This window comes from Bos indicus x Bos taurus, chromosome 27 (assembly GCF_003369695.1).
Source record: "Bos indicus x Bos taurus breed Angus x Brahman F1 hybrid chromosome 27, Bos_hybrid_MaternalHap_v2.0, whole genome shotgun sequence".
In the NCBI taxonomy this organism is placed as follows: Eukaryota; Metazoa; Chordata; class Mammalia; order Artiodactyla; family Bovidae; genus Bos; species Bos indicus x Bos taurus.
The window spans coordinates 36,830,220-36,850,969 of record NC_040102.1 but is presented as its reverse complement, the minus strand read 5'-3'; the positions used below and the strand labels follow the sequence as shown (position 1 = coordinate 36,850,969).

The 20,750-nt window shown below is 45.0% G+C and overlaps 2 protein-coding genes across 6 annotated transcripts in view; one reads left to right on the top strand and one right to left on the bottom strand.

Moving 5' to 3' along the window:
* Positions 1-1,196: 1,196 nt before the first annotated feature.
* Positions 1,197-15,828, bottom strand: SMIM19 (small integral membrane protein 19). 3 transcript variants are annotated; one of them, XM_027530234.1, is made up of 4 exons: positions 15,705-15,828; positions 11,244-11,381; positions 9,616-9,740; positions 1,197-3,082 (listed from the first exon to the last, which is right to left on the bottom strand). In XM_027530234.1, exons 2-4 carry the CDS (start codon positions 11,375-11,377, stop codon positions 3,018-3,020), a joined length of 324 nt encoding a protein of 107 aa, XP_027386035.1. In that variant the 5' UTR covers positions 11,378-11,381; positions 15,705-15,828; the 3' UTR covers positions 1,197-3,017. The 3 variants fall into 3 exon arrangements, with proteins under 3 accessions (XP_027386035.1, XP_027386034.1, XP_027386036.1); XM_027530233.1 differs by lacking the exon at positions 15,705-15,828 and adding an exon at positions 15,446-15,622; XM_027530235.1 differs by lacking the exon at positions 15,705-15,828 and adding an exon at positions 12,144-14,775.
* Positions 15,704-20,750, top strand: part of SLC20A2 (solute carrier family 20 member 2) — a 115,554-nt gene continuing 110,507 nt past the window's right edge. For 2 of the 3 annotated variants that reach the window (XM_027530229.1, XM_027530227.1), the window contains exon 1: positions 16,207-20,477. The gene's annotated coding sequence lies outside the window, so the exon portion shown is untranslated. Of the gene's footprint in view, positions 15,867-16,206; positions 20,478-20,750 lie in introns of those variants that run through there. The other variant, XM_027530230.1, reaches the window with a different exon arrangement.

The following is a 20,750-nucleotide window of genomic DNA, read 5'->3' as shown; positions in this document are numbered from 1 at the left end:
TATTCTTAATATCTGAAGTTACTTTTAATACCATTTCCTCTCTTACTTTTACTGAATACTTGAATATATTTCCAACATTACAGCAATCTTACCATAAACTCTGCGTCTTACTTCCTGGTGAATCCTCAAGAACTCCACCGGAAACGGTGTAAGGTTGAGAACAAACCTCTGTGCCCTTGGAGCAGTGGGCTGGCCCAGCTGTGCACCCAGGGGAGCTGCCCACGGCACTAACCTCGCATCTTTCACACAGTGAAAGAGAGGAACGAGGAAAAGGAGAACACCAGTGTTAGTGAGCTGTTTATTAGCCATGCCGCTTTTCTTCCAAAGAAAACAGCTCCGTCGTGGACCCTTGATGGATTCCCGGGGGCGAGGGGGTGCAGAACCAGGACAGTCAGCTGGCGTGGCTTTGAAGTGTGGCCGCGGGGCATCCCCCCTTCCCTGCTCAGCTGTGGAAGCAGAAAGGAAACTTCAAAGCGGCCTCTCCGTTGATCCTGCTGGTAGGGGGTGTGACTCCCATCATCAGGCTTTACAGAAAAATGAGGAGGAATCTTCTTCTCTCACTCGCCAGAGTCCAATGTTCACCATCTAGCGGATGCAAATAAAAAACCATCTGATACTGTCTACAGTACAGCTCAGTCACTCAGTCGTGTCCTATGCGACCCCATGGACTGCAGCACGCCAGGCTTCTCTGTCCATCACCAACTCCTGCAGCTTGCTCAAACTCACACCCATCAAGTTGGCGATGCCATCACCATCTCATCCTCTGTTGTCCCCTTCTCCTGCTCTCAATCTTTCCCAGCATCAGGGTTTTTTCTAATGAGTCGGTTCTTCACATCAGGTGGCCAAAGTATTGGGGCTTCAGCTTCAGCATCAGTCCTTCCAATTAATACTCAGGACTGATCTACTTTAGGATGGACTGGTTAGATCTCCTTGCAGTCCAAGGGACTCTCAAGAGTCTTCTCCAACACCACAGTTCAAAAGCATCAATTTGTTGGCACTCAGCTTTCTTCACAGTCCAACTCTCACATCCATACATGACCACAGGAAAAACCAAAGCTTTGACTAGATGTACCTTTGTCAGCAAGGTAATGTCTCTGCTTTTTAATATGCTGTCTAGATTGGTCATAGCTTTTCTTCCAAGGAGCAAACACCTTTTAATTTCATGGCTAGTGGATACAAATAAAAAGCCATCACCATCAGTTTTGTTGTGATTTTTATTTACTTAGGTACACATTTTGTTCAAATCAGCTGAGATAGCCAGTTTTCATAATTTGTCCAGGTTTGTGCTTCACATCAGTGACAGCATACGAACCACTCCCACTCCTGATTACATAAGAGCAAAGTTTAAGAGACTGTTCTCTCTCTGCTCGGCTTGTCCCAGGCCATAATTACCACTGTTTACAATCCTTCAGTCTATGTATTCATTCTGGGTACAGGTGGGGAATTCAAACTCATCTGTGGGTTAAGAAAGAATTATTTCATTTGATCAACAATCCACCTTATAAAAGATATACATTTTTGAGTGACATAAATTTTAAAATAAGTGCAATTTTCTTGAAATTATTTCATTTGGCCTAAACTTTTTCATTTAAAATTTATATTCTTGGGACTTCCCTGGTGGTGCAGTGGTTAAGACTTTGCCTTCCAATCCAAGGGGGGCAGGTCTGATCCCTGTTTAGGGAGCTAAGATTTCACATGTCTCTTGGCCAAAAAACCAAAACACAAAAAACAGAAACAGTATTATAACAAATCCAATAAAGGCTTTTAAAATGGTCCACCTCAAAAAAAAAAATCTTTAAAAAAACCCATAAAATTTATATTTTTTACTTCATAATTGTAAAGGAAAAGGCAATAACATTTAAAATATTAACTAACTTTTAAAATTGCATTTTGATTCAAAAACAAATTCTTAATTTTTTAATATTAATTGGCTGCTCTGGGTGTTAGTTGCAGCATTTAAGATCTTCAGCTGTGGCACGTGGGATCCAGTTGCCTGACGGGGGCTTGAACCCCAGGCTCCCTGCACTGGCAGCATGGATTCTTAGCCACTGGACCACCAGGGAAGTCCTGAAAACAAATTCTTGAACAGTTATATGGACAGTTAAACGTACCTGCTATTACCTCCAACCAGTTTTTCTTTAAATAAATATGAAAAACTGGGCAAAAACATTTCAGTGTTTTCAGCATGAAGTTTTCAGCATAAAAATGGTACAAGGTATGAGTCTACCGGAAAGCTTATTATGGTTTAAAAAAAAAAAAAAGCCCAAGAAGCTAGATAGTGAAACATTTATAGTCATAAGATCCCAAAGCAAGTAGCTAGCACCTGTCAGAGGTGCCCATGTATTCAGCAGCACAGCCCTGGCATGGCTGGAAGAAGACTCTTCTGGTGGAAGGAACTCGTGGGAACACAATGAAGGGGAACGAACTCCAGTCCCAGGCAAGTTCCACAACTAGCAGGGGGGTGTGTGTCAGGATTTCACGGTGCAGAAAAGACAGTTTCCTGTGCGACTCCTGAAGAAGCAAAGATGGCTAATTCAACCGGAGGTGACAACAGCCACAGGAACACACGTTAGTTAGTCCCTTATCCATTACGACATTTATCCCCCGACAATCGAAGAGGAAGTTCTTTCAATGATTTGATTTTTACTTTTTAATTTTGCGAAAACGTTCAAAAGCGGCCTAGGCTCCAAACTCTTGCGCTTTTGCTCCTGACTGCATCCTGAAGGAGGGAAGGTCTTCACGAGGTAAGACTGCCACCTCTGCTGACCGTCTACCTCCCCAGACTCTCTGTGTTCAGGCCTTTGGAGGCATTTTTAATTTGTGGAACAAATGATTTGGAGATAAAATTTTAAAAAGTGAAACCAAACACACCAAAAGATTGGGGGGAAAGTCACAAACAGAATGATTTTATGGAGACAGAACTTAAAAAAAAACCCAAAACGCTGGTCATGATTTAGTAGCAGGAGGAGATCGCACTCTTGAACAACAGGCATTTATGCTGCTGATTTTCTGAGATTTCATTCCAGCGAGAGCTGCACACTGTCAGCTTGGCTCTGTGGCTGCTGATAGTCATACTTCCTGGCTATTAGGAAATAAACAAAAGAAAAAAACAAGAAAAAAGGAGATACAATTAATAAAGTCTCAAAATCATTATGAACTCACATCATTAAATTACAGTCAAGTCATGATTCTCAGTAAAGAATTAGCTTGAAAGTGAAAGTGAAGTTGCTCAGTCGTGTCTGACTCTTTGCGACCCCAGGGACTGCAGACTACCAGGCTCCTCCGTACATGGGATTTTCCTGGCAAGAGTGCTAGAGTAGATTGCCATTTCCTTCTCCAGGGGATCTTCCCGACCCAGGAATCGAACATGGGTCTCCCGCATTGCAGGCAGACGCTTTACCGTCTGAGCCACCAGGGAAGCCCCAAAAGAATTATCTTAGAATTAAACAATTTTTTTTCACTAGAGGAAATTTATGATACTTTGTGATTCTTTAATTTCTCATCAGTGCTGATATCCATTTTCAAATGTTTATTATTATTGTTTTGTACACTGGCTTATTCAGAACACTAAAATACAGAGTGAGTGCATGCTTAGCCATTTCAGTTGTGTCCAATTCTTTGTGACCCTATGGACTGTGTAGCCCGCCAGGCTCCTCTGTCCATGGGATTCTCCAAGCAAGAATACTGGAGTGGGTTGCCATGCCCTCCTCTAGGGGATCTTCCTGATCCAGGGATCAAACCTGCATCTCCCATGTCTCCTGCATTGGCAGGCTGGTTCTTTACTACTGGCACCATCTGGGAAGCCCAAAATATAGGGTAAACACTAATAAAGCTACTAAACTCAAAGTAACATTTTGTAATGTCCTTCTTTGTTATCCTCCATCTCCACCTCAAGATAAATGATTAATAATGCTTTTGCCACACCATAAGGAATTTGACTATATATTAAATGACAAGCCTAAGACATTTACTGAACATTGTCATTAATGTAAACGAGAAGAAAAAACAGACTTGCAATTCTGTACCGTTTTTGTTTTTCTGAGAAATAATTATTGAAGGTCTTAACCTGAAAACTAGAGAGTGGAGGGCTGCCGGGGTCCAGCCCCGGTGGATCCAGGGAATTCGAAGCGGGGACGGCGTCGGCGAGGATCAGGAAACAACTGCTTAATTAAACTTTAATTAAGGATATAAAGAGTAATAGAATAAGGATAGCTTAGTAGGAAAATTCAGTGAAGAAAAGAGGCTGAAATAAGGATAGCTCAGTGAGGAAATTCAGTGGAGAAGAGGCTGAATAATTCAGCCAGAAGGTAAGAGAAAGAACGACATGGTGAGACCAAGTTTCGGTGAACAAGGCCCGCACTTTATTTTCCAAAGTAGTTTTTATACCTTAAGTTATGCATAGAGGATAATGGGGGAAGGGGTAGAGTCATGCAGCAAGCCAGGCTTTCTTCCTGCAAACTTATCATATGCAAAAGCTTAGGTGATTTGCATCATCTTCTGGCCCAGAGGCCTGTTAACATTTTAAGACCCTTTCTTCAGAAAACTTATTTTTCTCTAAAGGTGATTGGTCAGGAGCCACCCTCCAAAAGCATTAGATAAAGTTGCATTCCTACAGAGCAAAGGTGAGGTGGGCTATAACAAGAAAAAGAATTAACTCAAGGATCCCAGGTTACAAACATTAAAGCTACTATTTACACCAATTATAGTAATCAATACACTGCCAGGGACACAGCAGGTAAGGGATATGGAGACTTAGCAGCAAACATTGGCCCAACAAGTGAAAAACCCTTCACCAATACAATTTCTAATCAATCTTTTAATTGCTCAAAGGAATCTGTATTTAGACAGTTTAGAACATCTCATGCCTCTCACAGTTGGGAGGCTCTGAACAATCACATGTGGCCGAAAAAACCTATTCAGGCAGGCTAGAGGATTTCCAAAGGAGTTTGTAGGTTAAACACTGTCACACCCAGGAATTATTAACTGGAGCTGTAAGCTAACTCTTTTTTTTCAGAGAGAGGTAGTGGGGGACAGCCCCCCGTAAAGTCAGAGGTGTAGGTGAAAGCACCAAGGTGAAAGCACTGGTTTTGGGGGTAGATGGGGGACTCCTGAGGCTCAATCCCGCCTTTGCGTATGCCGAGCCTCCTTCCTCATGACCTTTGTCATGGGCGGAGTTCCTCACGCTGGCTACCGGCAGTGATAGAATTCCAGTTGAGCTATTCTAGATCCTGAAAGATGATGCTGTGGAAAGTGCTGCACTCAATATGCAATATGCACTCAATATGCAATATGCTGGTTCCCGGCAGAGGGCCAAAGTCTTGTGAATGGTTTAGCTTTGAAGCTTTCAGTCTCTGTTAAGTTTTTACCAGCAAAGGAAGAAATACTATTTGTTTATATACTCAGGGTGGATCCAGACTTTTGTGGCCTAAAACTTATACAATTTGGGGGTTCCTCTTTAAGGAATCTGCCTGCAATGCAGGAGACCTCAGTTTGATTCCTGGGTCAGGAAGATCCCCTGGAGAAGAGAGAGGCTACCCACTCCAGTATTCTTGGGCTTCCCTGGTGCCTCAGTTGGTAAAGAATCTGCCTGCAATGAGGAAGACCTGGGTTCGATCCCTGGGTTGGGAAGATCCCCTGGAGAAGGGAATAGCTACCCACTTCAGTATTCTGACATGGAGAATTCCTTGGACTGTATAGTCCATGGGATCACAGAGTCATACACGACTGAGCAACTTTCACGTTCACTCTTTAAGGAAAGAGAAGAGAATCTGGAAGGAAGAGAATTTTTTCTGCTTCTTTCTTGAACCTACAGACTAAATCAGGATTAGATATGTCATCAACACTAGGAATGATGCAATGTGATGGGACTCATTAAATGTGCAAATACTCACTATTTATAAGAACAACAGCTTCGACTCCACATCCTAATCTCCATAATCAGTGAATATGTTACCTTCTAGGGCGGAAGGGGCTTGAAAGCCGTGATGAAGGATGTTGAGAGGGGGGATTATGTAATCACCTGGATTATTTGGCCCAACCTGATCCCAGGGGCCCTGAAAATCAGAGAGCCTCTACTGGCTGAGTTCAGAGACAGAGGGGGCTATAAAAATGCAAGAATGATCAGAAAGACACAGTGCCACTGGCTTTGAAGACGGGTGAATGAGGCCACAAACCAAGCAATGCGGTAGCTTCTAGAAGCTGGAAAAGGCAAAGAAACACACCCTCACAGCCTCCAGAAAGAAACAAAACTCTGCTGACACCATGATTTTAGCCTAGTGAAACGGCTGTGGGACTTTTAACCTATAATTGTAAGATTTGTGCTGTGTCAGCCACTGAATTTGTGGTAATAGAGCAGCAACAGAAAACTAACACACCTTACAAATACAGGCATTTGGACAAATTTCATTTTTATGCCATTTTCATTAAAGAAGAAAAAGAACGGTACACTGGGTTTAAACTTGTATATGCTATGCTAATGGATTTTTTTTTTTTGATGCCAACTAACTTCTGGGAGTTTCTTGTTTGTTTTTGTATTTTGGCTGCGCTGCGTGGCATTGCAGATCTTAAGATTCCCCAACCAGGGATCGAATTCTGGCTTCTGCAGTGAAAGCACCAAATCCTAATTGCTAGGCCACCAGGGCACTCCCACTAACCTCTGTTTTGAGCAGGCATCAAGGAAAACCTAATCCTTTAACTTTCCATACAGAGCTTCTCGCTCTCTGTGTTTTTGTTTTTAATACTTAGGTTTTCTTGGGGATTTTTTTTTGAGGTAAAATACAAAAGCACTGAAATTTGCATTTTCACCATTTTTAAGTGGTTCGGGGACAGAAGCTCCGTTTACATTGCTGGGCTGCCAGCAGCAGCGCCCGTCGGCCCACCACCCCGCGCTGACCTCTCTCCTCCGCACACAGAAGCTCCCTGTCCCCTCCTCCTCCAGCTCCTGGTGAGGACTCCACTCTGTCCCTGGGAATTTGCTTCAGAGAAGTGAAATCACACACTATTTGTTATTGTGTGAGTGGCTTCCTTCACTCCTGATAAGAGTAATTATGGAGCATAACGTCTTCGAGGTTCATGCCTGTTGTGGCACCCGTCAGAATTTCCTTCCCTTTAAAGGTTGAATGAACCCTGTGCACGCACAGACCGCAGGCTGTGGACCATTCAGGAGCCAAGGACACTTGGGTTGTTTCCATCTTCTGGCTACTATGAATAATGCTGCTCTGTTAAATTCAGGTTTACTTCTTATTCTGAGCTAGTAACACATGAATATGACACAAAATGCGAAAGGGACCCTAAGAGGAAACACCGCAAGTGCATCTTCCTCCCACCTGATCAGCCCTGCAGCCCCATTCCACAGAGGAACTGCTGTCTATAGTTCTCAGGGTGAAATTTATGCTGAAGAATTTTTAGAAGTTCTACTTGTGTTAGAAAAATTATATATATATATGTTTTTTTTCTACTTTTCACCTGAAATTCCAGTCTCTTGAGAGATACACTAGGAATATCTTGCTGACCATTCTTCCTTGCTTCTTTTTATACCCATTAGCATGCACGCATTCACATTAAAGATTTTACTGCAGACATCTTTCTTTTAAAAATACTGTCTTTTCTCCTTGAGTTCCACAGCATCCCCATCAAGGTAATGAATGCTAATAATCTCATGTGTATCTTTTCAAGCTTTCCTCCAGGCTTGCATAATTATACAGAACATTTTTACAAACAATCCTATCAAAAAATGGGCAGAAGACTTAAACAGACATTTCTCCAAAAAAGACATAATATAGGGCCAAGAAGTAAATGAAAGGATGCTCAACGTCACTAACTATTAGAGAAAGGCAAAATCAAACTACAAGGATCAGAATGGCCAGCATCAAAAAGTCTACAAATAATAATGTGGAGAAAACAGAACCCTCCTACAGTCTAAACTGGTACAACCATTATGGAGAACAGGATGGACACTCCTTAAAAACTAAAGCTATCCAATCCTGCAACCCCACTCCTGGACATATACCCAGAGAAAACTGGATATATGAAAAGGTACGTGCACCCTAATGTCCACAGGTGCATTATTTATAACAGCCAAGCCAAGTTCACTATTATAATAGCCAAGACAATGAAGGCAATCTGAACGTCCATATAAGCAAAGTCAGAGAAGGAAATATCATTGATACTGCTTATATGCGACATCTCAAAAAACAAAAAAGATATAAATGAACTTTTTTACAAAACAGAAATAGACCCACAGACATAAAGGAGTTGGGGAGAGATGAACTGGGAGGTTGGGATTAACATACACACACAACTGAATATAAAATGATGACCAACAACGACTTACTAAACAGCACAAGGAACTATACTCAATATTTCGTGGTGTTCTCTAGGGAAAAACAAATCTGAAAGAGAATATATATATATATAAATGTATAGCTGAATCACTGCGCTATATACATGTAAACACAGGTATAACACAACATTGTAACTCAACTACATGTCGATAAGAAAAACGATATACAACATTTTTACTACACATACATGTTGTAGTCGCTCAGTGTTAAAGGAGTGGCACCCTAGCATATATACAATTACCACTTGCCCTTCCTCATTTAATGACACACCATGGAAGCCACACCTCATTTTTTTTAATGGTGGCATCAGAGGTTGTGGCTTGGGTGCAACTTTCACCCTGGCTCTGTGCCCTTTAACCTTTGTTTCTTCTCCACCACCTACACACTCAGCGTTGGGATTCACAGGATATGTTAATAACCTCTGGCCTGGAAGCTGTTCCTATACGCATATAATGTGGCTGCGGTACGCGGTCATTTAATTGAAACTGAAGTGACTGCAAACTCTGTAAACACAAAACTCAAACCCAAACTAAAAGTAGCTTCAACTCAAAACCTCCCCTTAGCCGGATCCTCAAAGTGCTCGTGGCCACCTCAGCACCACTGCACGTGCGGCAAGTCAGAGGAGGACCAGACAGAAATCTCATCAACTAGCAAAACATCTAATTTTTGCTGAATTTTCAAAAACATGATCACATGAACAGCTTGGTAGGGCTCCTTTCGGGGGGACGGCTCCACATGGGGGAAGGGTCCTGAAGCACTAACTTCATGCAAACCAGGTGCTATGCTTCTATTATCAGCTATTTTTTTAAATTAAAAAAATTTTTTTTCACTGAAGCATAGTTGATTTAAAATGTTGTGCTAGTTCCTGGAGTATAGCAAAGTGATACACATATATATACATATTCTTTTCCATTAAGGTTTGTTACAGGATATTGAATGTAGTTCCCTGTGCCACCATCATTTATTTCTGATAACCTTTGAAAACTACACACAAATTTTTTAAAAAAGTAGGTATTAAACATGCTTATGTATGTAATAAGGCTTCCTAGGTGGTGCAGTGGTAAACAATCTGCTTGCCAAGCAGGAGACGAAGGTTCGATCCCTAGGTCAGAAAGATCCCCTTGGAGAAGAAATGGCAACCCACTCCAGTATTCTTGTCCAGGAAACCTCATGGACAGAGGAGCCTGGTGGGCCACAGTCCGTGGGGCTGCAAAGAGTCAGACAGGACTGAGTGACTGAACAACATATATGCAATTAGGCAGAGTATACTTACAAATGGAGTACATTTCTAGCTGCTGTCTTAAACGAATTTTGCTTATTGTGTCATAAAAGTTGGGCTCTGACAGAGTTTCTGCTGGAGGTGGCAAACTGAATATCCTCATAATTTTCCTTTTATTCCTAAAACACAAAAACGATGCAGAGAAGAGATTTGTATTCTCAGCTATAGGACTGTAACACTCTCGTGACCGTAGTAACCAGAAGCTGCATTAAAAGGACGCAAGTGGCCACGAGTCCCTCTTCAGTTCTGTCCCCGTGAGATGCTGCCTTGGCTCAAGTATTCTCTCTTTCACTAAAAGTAAGAAGTTGCACATGTATAGTCACAGAGTTACAAGAAAGGAAAAGCAGTGACTGAATACACCCACTTCATACGACATGTCTCTCCTCATCTCCACAAAAAATGCCCTATTGTTTAGAAAAATGCACAGACAAAAAAAGTACGATTCTTTTCCTCCCTGTCATGTCATGCAAATAAAGCTAATTTACTGGGGGTAGTGAATAAACAGAATGTGAGCAGACCTTAATTCTGGGAAACAATGAATAAAACTATTTCTTAAATAGAGTAGCATGGCCTTAGTGGGGTCATCTAGTTAAAATGAACAACAGCCTGTCTATGCTTTTAAAACAGTGGGGTGGGGAGGAGGCGGCAGCTCTCTTTAGGGGACCGCTGTCGCCTGCCAGTGGCCCTGGGGTGATCCGTGGGGGCTCTTCTCGCCCCTCCCCCCAGCCTGGAGTCCAGGAGGCCAGCGGCTCAGGGTTCACGGGGCTGTGAAGGGCGAGCCTGCATGTCCCACAGGCAGGGTGAATCTGAACTATTTCCCAGGCCAGGCAGCAATTATTCTTGGATGACTAATTATCCCGGACTGTCTAAAGCCTCTGACCTTGGTACAGGACGTCACAAAGCATGTGGCTATGAGCAGAAGCAACTCAATCCAACTACTGCTTTCTTCCTCTTCAAAGCAATACCTCCCTCCCTTTTTGTTCACTGTTCTTAAAGGAGCCAGGGAGTGTGGAAAAGGACAGTTAAACTGTGCGACAGTCAGCAGGAAGTATTTGTGGAGGATTTACACTAATGCGCCACTTCAGGGACACAAAGGTTAAATAAAAGCCCCTGTTCTCGGGGGACTGAGTGTTTGTAGGATGGACAGACAAGAAATCGAACCATATAACATCATTCACTAAGTTCTGGGACACAGTCATGCGTAAGAAACAGAAGGGAAAGCTTGAAATGTGCGAGGACAGAAGTGCTGAACATGTAGGAGTTGGTGTTTGTGCATTTCAGGGACGTGGGCCAAAAATATGTGCTCGTCCGAGGGTGACAGTGAACTGGCTGAGTGATAACTCTGAGCTATATCAGAAGTGATAGAATGGGAGTACAGAGCAGCTGGCCTGGGAGCCGAGAGCTGCACTCACAGCCCGGCTCTCAGAGCAGCTGGGTTTTGCAAGCCAAGTCCTGGTGTCTGGTATTTGAGGGCAGGGCCGAGGAGAGAGAGCTTTCATAGTAGGAACCAAAATGCTGGTGAAATCATTTTTGTGCATTAAATTTAGATCAAACCAACCAACCTGCAAAACTCGCAAATGCTCAGGATCTTCTCATCAACCCTGAGAACCTCAAGCCTTTACCTCTTGGCATACATGAAGAGCCCGAAGCTGACGAGTATCACCACCAGGTACACGTTGGTGGCTTCATTCCAGGCCTCGTGGACGCTGTAGTCCATGGCCCCGTCGTCCCCCATCACTCCGTAGCCCCCAGGCATGGGCCTGTAAGACAATAAAGGGGGCAGGTGACGGTGTGAAGGCCGGACAAATGCGGGCGAACAGAGGGCCCGCAGGCCAGCGGCAGCCCCTGGTCTCCCTGTGGCCCAGGAGCCAAAACTGGTTTTACATTTCCAATGGATACATTTTAAACAGTTGAGAGTACTACCAGTATCTTCCATTTTTGCCTCACAGCCCTCAAAGCCTCAAATATATACAATCTGGCCTGTTAAGATTTACAAAACAGAAAACAGACTCACAGACTTAGAAAACAAACTTATGGTTACCAAAGGGGAAAGGGGAGGTGGTGGGGAGGGATAAATTAGGAGTTTGGGATCGATACATATGCACCACTTATATATCAAATAATCAACAAAGATCTACTGTGTAGCACTGGGAACTCGAATCAACATTGTAATAAACTATATCGGAAAACAATCTGAAAAACAATGGCTATATGTACACATATAACTGAGTCACTTTGCTGCATACCTGACACTAACACAATATTGTAAACCACCAATCATACCTCAATATATTAATTAATAAAATAAAAAATTAAGTTAAAAAAAGGCAAGAAAAAGTTGACCAACCCTGATCTAGATCACTAAGGCACAGAACGCATTTCCCCTTATTTCTGACTTTGAAACATCACAGATCCTACATAAAAGTTCAAACTTGGAGATTAAAAAAATATTTCTAAAAGGATATGGGTTGAAATATCACTGCACATTTTCCAACCTGTAACTATTACCCAGGCAAATGCACCTGAATACTTATGACACAGGCCCACACAACTGGCTGGGATGCTAAGAGAACAGCACACGTTGGACTCGTGACAGTGGCTTTGATGAGATGCGCTGGCCAGGACCATGCTCTTCCATAGGCCCCGACGCACCTGGAAAATGAAAATGCCTGCAGCTTTATCTATGCAGCCTTGGCCTCCTGGCCAAATGTGGTTGAAAGAAGCTATAAAAAGTCCCTTTTTGCTATTTACACAGCTGTGACTTCTATTCAAGGAAGTGCATTCTTTGGACATTCCCACAGAAAAATAAGAGTGGTAACAGCAAGTGTATCAAGAAGTGAGGGAAAGACTCCTGGTTTCTCACTTACCGTTGGGAAGTTCATTGAATTGTTCCTTAAAGAGAAAGTTCTTCCCTTGTGTTAAACCTCAACTAAGTAAGTATAAATGATTCAATATGTGGAAGAAATTCAGAAGTGTTGTTTTAGACACTCTATCAAAAGGAGAAAAACTGAACAAATGACAGGTGATAACTTACTGTAGTTTCTAATGATAGTCATTTTCTAATACCAAGAAAAAGGGTATGTGGAATGTCTAAGAAATCATTTTGCAATTTTTTCTAGACATCCTAAAACAGTGAAAGCATTGTAGAAATTCCTCCACTGAAATATCTGTCCTATGAGCCTCCAAAATGTTTCTTAATGTAGATTTGTCTCAGTTAATAAGTGCACATTAAGGGCAGAGTCTGTTTTCTTTCTTACAGTTTGCTTCTGCATAAAATGAAATTTCCCCAGGGTCTGCTCTCAGGTCAGCTGGCATTTTGGTCCCTTTCTTACACCTGCAATCAATATCAGAGGTCTGGGGACAGACTGTACTCATTTACAATAAAGTGAGTATCACTGAATGGCCATTTAACTTAAATTCTAGACACTGAGAGCAAGAGTAATGTCTCTGAAACACCTATGTGTGTCTGATGAAAATACAGATTGGTCTTAGGAAAATTAGAGACTAATAAAAACAGAATTTAAATGATAAAATTTTATAGCTGCAAGATCTAAACATTACTAAATCATTAAACATACACAGTTACTATCTACTGAAGACTGGCGATGGATTTTTTTTTTTAGAGAGTAGGAGGTGCAGGGGGATTTGACGTTACTCAGTTTCGATTCTTATGCCTTAAAACTGAACTCCAGAGTTTCTCTGAACGTAACGTTATTCATGGTAAGTAATCAACCTACCTTAAAAGGGGAAACTTTTGGAAGATCAGAGACTTTATGGGCAAGGAATCTAGAATTTTTTTCTAGATTTTTGTTGGTGCCAAAATGTAAAATAACAATGACTGTTGTGGCTGTAAGAGATGACTTTAGGGCTTCTCTGATGGATCAATGGTAAAGAATCTGCCTGCCAAAGCAGGGGACATGGGTTTGATCCCTGGTCGGGGAGGATCGCACATACCTCAGAGAAATTAAACCCTTGAGCCGGTACTTTAGAGCCCAGGAAACACAACTGCTGAGCCCATTTGCTGCAGCTACTGACGCCCTTGTGCTCTAGAGAAGCCCCCACAATGAGAGGCCCGTGCACTTCCACGACAGAGTACCCGCCCCCCGCCCCTGCTCGCCACAGCTAAAGAAGAGACTGTGCAACAACGAAGACCCAGTACAGCCCAAATAAATAAAATTATTAAAAAAAGAGAGAGAGAGAGCTGACTTTAGGTGTCTGATTTGAGAAGCTGTGGAAGGCCTGGCATTACCATGCCGTCCCTGAGTGGGGTAGGTTTTCAGGATTGGGAGTTAACAAGAAATTAGAGAAGGAACAAGGAACATACATATCTATGGCTACTGAGACATCTTGTAGGTGCCCTTTCTCTGACACAACTGTGAGTGGGTCTCCTACCTGTGTTCTAACACCTGACTGTTCTGAGCCAGGTTAATCTCTTGCTTCAGCGTTTCACTAAATTCTGTTCCTGAACCCCTCAATAAATGGTGTGTTCCTACAGAGCTGTCTTCCTCCTGCTACAAATATGCCAGTCTCTCGTTATATTTGGAGAAGGAGTCTAAAGGACTGCTGACCACAAATGGTGAAATTTTACCAAGAGTTATACAACTTGATTGGTATGCAATGACACTATGCAGTAACACTACTGTTCCGGGGACACGCACTTGAGTTATTTTTAGTAGTGTAGTTGTGAAAGATTTGCACCAGGGGTAGGCCTGTCCTGCCCATTCCTCCATCATGACCAATGACATGACTGTGTATGCCTGTCCAAAGTCACCATGCAGACGATGGCTCCCTTGAGCCTGAACTATGACCAGCCCCCTCCCAGCTCCCCACAGGCTAACCAAGTGTACACACACAACCTCCCTCCTGAGGACAAAATGCCCAGGGGCATTACAATGGTTCCTTTCTGGCAAATTAACGGATATTTCAGCAAGCTCACCGTGTGCTTGGATTGTCATGCAGGGCTTTTCTGAGAAAATGGAACCTTTCCCACATATTTTTCCTGTAAATCAATGCTTGAACTATTTCAGCAAGGAGTTGCTGAAATAAGTATCCAGAACTTAAATGAGAACTTAAGTATCCAGAGATAAAGTTGGTAAAACATGAACAACTAGGGATAGATTTCAGTTTGACAAACTTCTACGTAGAGAACTAAACCTCTTCTTGGGATCAAGTGACTGTATCATAAACTATATATATATATATATATATATATATTTTTTTTTTTTCCCCCTCCTGTTTGGGGTTCCGGATACTACCTCTGGTGGTGGTGGTTTGGTCGCCAAGTCGTGTCTGCCCTTTGCGAAACTATGGACTGTAGCCCACCAGCCTCCTCTGTCCATGGATTTCTCCAGACAAGAAGATTGGAGTTGGGTGGCCATGCCCTCCTCCAGGGGGATCTTCAATTTTGAAGATCCCCTGTCATCACGTCTTAAATGTTACCAATTTCCCCTCTCACTTAAGAGCTTTGTTATTTTGAAACGAATCCAGATGAGAATCACTTAAACAGTTCCACGAGTTCCTCACACAACACAATCCACCACCACCACTGACTGGATTTTTTTTCTCTCCGTGCTCCGAAGCGCTCAAGGTTTGGGGCTCCCGAAGCGGAAGGGGACAAAGTCACGGGCCAACCCGCGGGCCGATGAAGGGCAGTGGGCATTTGAGGGTGCCCGTGCCGGGCAGCCCAGAGACTCGGTGACTCACCACCCGCGTGCTGGGCGCACTCGAGCTCCCACTTGGCAGGAGCCCCGGGGGTGACGGCGGCGGTGAGGGTGAGGGTTACACAACTCGCCCGGAGACACCCCCAGGCGGGGGAGTCACGTACTTGCGCGCTCCCGGCCCGACCCAGATGCTCGAGGCGCGCTCTTCCCGGAAAGCAGAGCGGGGGGCGGACGGTGAAGCCCCGTCCCGGGGCGGGCAGCGCGCGGCCCCACCCGCCAGCCCCGGCCTTCCAGCCCGCGTCTCTGGGGCGCGGAGCCGGCGGCTCGCTCCGGGCCTGGGGGCGGCGCGGCGCGGCGGGGCGGGGCGGGGCGGGGCGCGCGGCGGGGCGGGGCGCGCGGGGCGCGGGGCGCGGGGCCACTCACGCGGCTCGCTCCGCCGGCGGCGCGCGGCCGGGCTGTTCCGCGGGGGCTCTTTGCGCCGCGCCGGCGGCCGGACGCGCGGACCCGGTTCCCGCGCGGACCGGACAGCGTCTGCTTCGTCACTTCCTGCCTGCCCGGCGGCTTCCGGAGGGAACGAGCAGCCAGGTCTTTCCCCCTCACCCACCCCGCCCCGCCCCGCTCCCCTGTCAGGGCGCGACCCGGGGAGACGCGGCGACGGCCCCGGGGCCGCCCGCGGGCGCGTGAGTGCGGCCCGGCTCCCCTCCCCGGCCCCGCGGCGCCGGCCCCTCCCCGCGACCCCCGGGGCTCGGTGGCCCGCGTCCGGCCGCCCCGGCCTGGAGTCCACCTGCGTCCGGCCGCGGTGCGCCCGAGCGCGCGCGGCGAAGGGACGGGGGCTCCCGGGAGCCGTGGCGCCGGCCCGGCTGCGGGGAGGGCGTGTGCCTTGGCCGCCCCCGCCCCGGGTCGAGATTCAGTTTGGAAACGCGAAGATTTCCCGCCCCCCCCACCCCAGTTCGTGATGTGAGCTTAGGGTTACTTTTCGTATTGACTTAGGAAAGCACGTGCTCTCCAAACTGGCTTTTGCGCTTTCCCTGTCATCGTCAGTGATTCCCTGTCATCGTAAATGATGCGTGGCCGAAGCGACTGAAATGTTTTAAAAGCCGGATGCGCCCAGGATGATGTAGTCATGTCAGTTTAAGTGGCTTTGGGGTATAATTTTGTGTGTGTGTAAGGACTTGCAAAAAAAATTCCGGCAAGAGACATGTAATGAATTTATGTAGGATTTCAGCGTCAATATTGAAGTAATCAGATTTCAGTGGTTGGCGCAGCCTCGCAAGTAAATGGCCCCTTATCTACGAGGTTGAGGTCTTAACTGTTCATTTTGAGCGAGTTCTCTAGGATCAGCTGACTGCTGATTATAATTCACACTAGACGACGTAGAGGTTGTGTCCTTAGTTGATAAGCAGAGATTAGAGCTAACATTTAACATTCTACCCCGTAGCAAGTTTTCTCTGCTTCTTTTCGGATCATTCTGTTCAAATTAAACTCAGGTCTGCCTAGATGAATAGCATTGCTTGGTGCATAACATAATAGCTTTATTTCTAGTAGTAACACGTATTAGCTTATATACATTATGTATATATAATCGTGCTCTACAACTGTTTAGTATGATTCCAAAGTTGGAAAATTAGGAACAGTAATACTGGGCAATGTTGAGTAGTGATTGTTTGCCAGACTTGTTTCAAATCATCTACACGCTTTATCTCATTTAATCTTTGGGATAACTTTTTGCATAAACATAGGTTACTCTTAAATACTTGAGTACACGAGTTGGATTTGAATGTGTCCAAATGGTGAATATGTACATTAATTGTTTCTGTTTCTGTAAAACAAGGGTGTTGGCAATATAAAATGACTGAGTAAAATGTGTTTTTCAAGTTGGAAGATGGCTTTTCAATTGCGTGGAATTGCAATTAGTCCCTTTATTGGAGTATTCAATAGTTTCCAAAGCCCTGTGTCTCTTTTTAATCAAAGTTCCCATTACATGTCATTGTCACTCAATCAACAGGCTGTGCTTGGACATTCAGAAAAAGTAAATGTTGGAAAGCCTTAATTGCCCCTGGTGAAAGGTCTCCTCTTACCCTGTTTAGTCTCCTAGTGACATTCCTAATTAGGGGTTAACAAATGACATACAGGAAGGGTGATTTTCCAGTACCAAACCGAGGGAATAAAAAACAGTGGGTTGGCTGTTACTTTGTTGATGAGTCTAACATTCATGGGTACATGAAGATTAAGAATGTTCTGTAACCTATGTTGTAGGGGTTCTAACCTCATTTTTAAGTTTGCCTTTGAATGTCTTAAACATATTCGAGTCCAGTACTTTGTGCATTAAGAAATTTTTGACTGGATTTAATTGAGTAGTTTGGACATCCTTAATCAAGTTTATTCTGGGTCTTCGCTGGCGGTCTAGTGGTTAAGACTGTACTTCCAGTGCAGGGGGCGTGGTTTCCATCGCTGGGCGGGCAAGTTGCACAGGGCAACCAAAAAAAAAAAAAGAAAAGATTATTCTGTTTCCAGGGGCGATGGTGGGATCCAGCAGTGTGCATCCTATGAGAGCAGAAGCTGTTGAAAGGCCTGCAGAGGATGAGGGAAGCGCTCAGAAACGTGTCTCATTTGTGATGAGAGCGTGTTGGACTTGACCCATCTTTGTATAGTGGTCCGCCATCAGTAAGGGATTGAGAACGCTTTTGCCAGTCGATATTTATAAGAGGTTCCTTTACCCGAAGGCATCCTCTTTCGGGAGGAGATGAGTGGAGGTTTGTCATCAGTGCAAGGCTGTAGAAGACAAAGATGCAAGTGTTAATCCTTCCGCCCATCGTGACTAACTGATTCCTGCCACCACATGCATCTCCAGGCACTTCCCTGGGAGATATTTGACGTCTGTGGGCAGACCCTAGTGGAAGAGGGAAGGAAGGGAAAGGGTGGGAGGAGCCAGAGCACAGGGCTTTATGAACGGGCTTTCATTTGGGCCTCCATAGACTCTGAAAACCTTTCCAGTAATACTGACTGTGTGTGTCTGTAAACCTCTTATATGTTATTTGTCTTCAGAAATAATAGAGAATGTCTCTTTAATGTGCTTCATAAACAGTGGAGCATATTGAGAGTACAGAACAGGAAAAGTTGTTAACTTCTGTGTGTTTGCCATTGTTGGAAGCCGGAGCGACTGTAACGCCAGCCTTGGCTCCTGTCTGTGAGGCATTGAAGCGGTGTTGTGTTCCATCCGAGAGAACACCCCTTCTTCCTTCCTTCAGAACTCAGCTGTCAGGGGGAGTGAGTGCCCTTTTAGGTCCTGCGGCGCTGGGGCCTTTTCTAGGTCCTTCATGGCCGTATCTCAGCCTGTGGAAGGTGTGCAGTGAATGTTTGTGGGATGACCAGGTATGCTGGAATCCGCTATCTGTGCCCGCCTCTTGTGGAAGTTCCACTCGCCTCCAGGGGCAGGGAGGGCCACTGCAGGCTCGCCCTCTCCAGGGTCCCAGCTCACAAGGAGCCTTTGGCATTCAATCTTTTATGGCTTTATATTGTTACAGCAGGAGTGTTTTCCTGTGTTTTGTTTCCCCACCCGAAATACAGGCTGGTCGAGGGCAGGGAATACATGTTTGTACAGGTCTGTGTTTGAGAACTTCCTTGTTCATCCGGTATAACAATCTATACCGAGTAAATTCATTTTTACCTCTTGAGTGACTAGTAGGTGCCATGGGGAGCGTCAGAAATACTCAAGATGTGGTCCCAGGCCTCAAGTGAGTAGTATCTTATTTGGGCAAACATTGTGTACATATGTGGAACGGTATAAGAATTTGGAGTTACATAAAGCAAATAATCGGAGAAGGCAATGGCACCCCACTCCAGTATTCTTGCCTGGAAAATCTCATGGATGGAGGTGCAGTCCATGGGGTCCCTAAGAGTCAGACACGGCTGAGCGACTTCCCTTTCACTTTTCACTTTCATGCATTGGAGAAGGAAATGGCAACCCACTCCAGTGCTCTTGCCTGGAGAATCCCAGGGACGGGGGAGCCTGGTGGGCTGCCATCTATGGGGTCACACGGAGTTGGACACGACTGAAGTGACTTAGTAGCAGCAGCAAAGCAAATAATAACAGCTACTATCGATGGAGTGCTTAGACTGTGCTTTTGCATCTAGATTTATTTGACTCTCAATCCTGTTATCCCGTTATAGCCCCACCTTTTACATGGAGAAACTGAGGCACAGAGAGATTCAGCCACGTGCCTGAGATCACAATGCAAGCAGTAAGCTAGGGAGATGGGATGTGAACCCCAGGCAGCCTGGCTCTGGAGTCAGTGTGAATTCTCCCCAGAGCTTTGCTTTATCAAAGATAGAAGAGAGAGCTAGAACTTGACCCTAGTTTCTCAGCTGTACAGACTCTTTTACAATTTCAAAGTAGCACTCACAGTGGCTGTGACTCTCAGCTGCAGAAGCAGTGCCAGATTTTCCAGGCAGAAGAGGTTGATAATGAAATGGTTGAGGGGACTCTCTATTTTGATATGACTGAAAGCACCAAGAAGAGAAACCGAATTTTGCATTTCAAAGCTGAGAGAGCAGTAGGACTCTTGCGTGGCAGACTCTTGTTGAATTCTAGGACAGTGATTCACAAGGACAAAGAGCCGTGACTGTTAAGGATACTAGTTCAGTGTCTGCTCATGTGAAATAAAACAGTACTGAATGAACTTGTTACTACCGTTCTTTTAAAAAACACTTTTATACCCCTAGTGAATGTAACTTACCAGGATGGGCATGTCACGGAAGGCTTCTGGTGCCCACTTGTCCGGTTGCCTGGTCCTTACGTGAAATCTTGACCCACTTCTTCAGCTTGTCTTGGACAATCGAGCACTCTTGGGGCCCGGAGGCCTCTTCCAACCAAGTCGTATTTCTCTGGTGAAAAAAAAAGTAAAACAGCACTGCTGCTTTGGTGTGAGACCTGGAGGGAGGTCACTCGGAAGCCACGTGGACTCGGATGAGGGCCCGCAAACAGAACCCAGCAAGATGAAGGAAAACGGTATTCTTCGAAAGCCCAGTTTTGTGTCCCTTTAGTTGGGAGACGACAGTGTTATCTTGTGGGTGTTGGGCACCGACAGAGTCCACTGAACCCACATGACCCCGCCGATAGGGAGCACCGCCATTGGCCCTGGAATCCAAGGAGGAGGTGCCCTGGAGCAGGCCTGGGCCTGGTTAGCAGCTCTGCAGGTACGTGTTCTGGGGGACACATCGCTTCTGCTGGGGGATCGGGGGACAGCCTGTAATTTCAATAAGAAATGACACGGTGCTGCTCTCCTTTTAACATCAGCTCATATTCTGGGATGGCCTGTCAGCGAAGGAGCTGATGGCTGTGAGTGTTCCCCGCAGTTGTGCTCTATTTAAGTATCCAAGGCTACAGCTGGGGCTAAAAGAATCTACATGGAAGTGTTTTTATCCAACTGGCACGTTAGCCTCAATCTTAGTTTCGGCCTCTTCTCTGAA

Coding starts and splice junctions, on each gene's coding strand:
- SMIM19 (XM_027530234.1), bottom strand. CDS start 11,377: ATGCCTGGGGGCTACGGAGTGATGGGGGACGACGGGGCCATGGACTAC. Junction 9,741..11,243: donor CTCTTCATGTATGCCAAGAG/GTAAAGGCTTGA, acceptor TTTGTGTTTTAG/GAATAAAAGGAAAATTATGA. Junction 3,083..9,615: donor GCTAGAAATGTACTCCATTT/GTAAGTATACTC, acceptor ATTTCCTAATAG/CCAGGAAGTATGACTATCAG.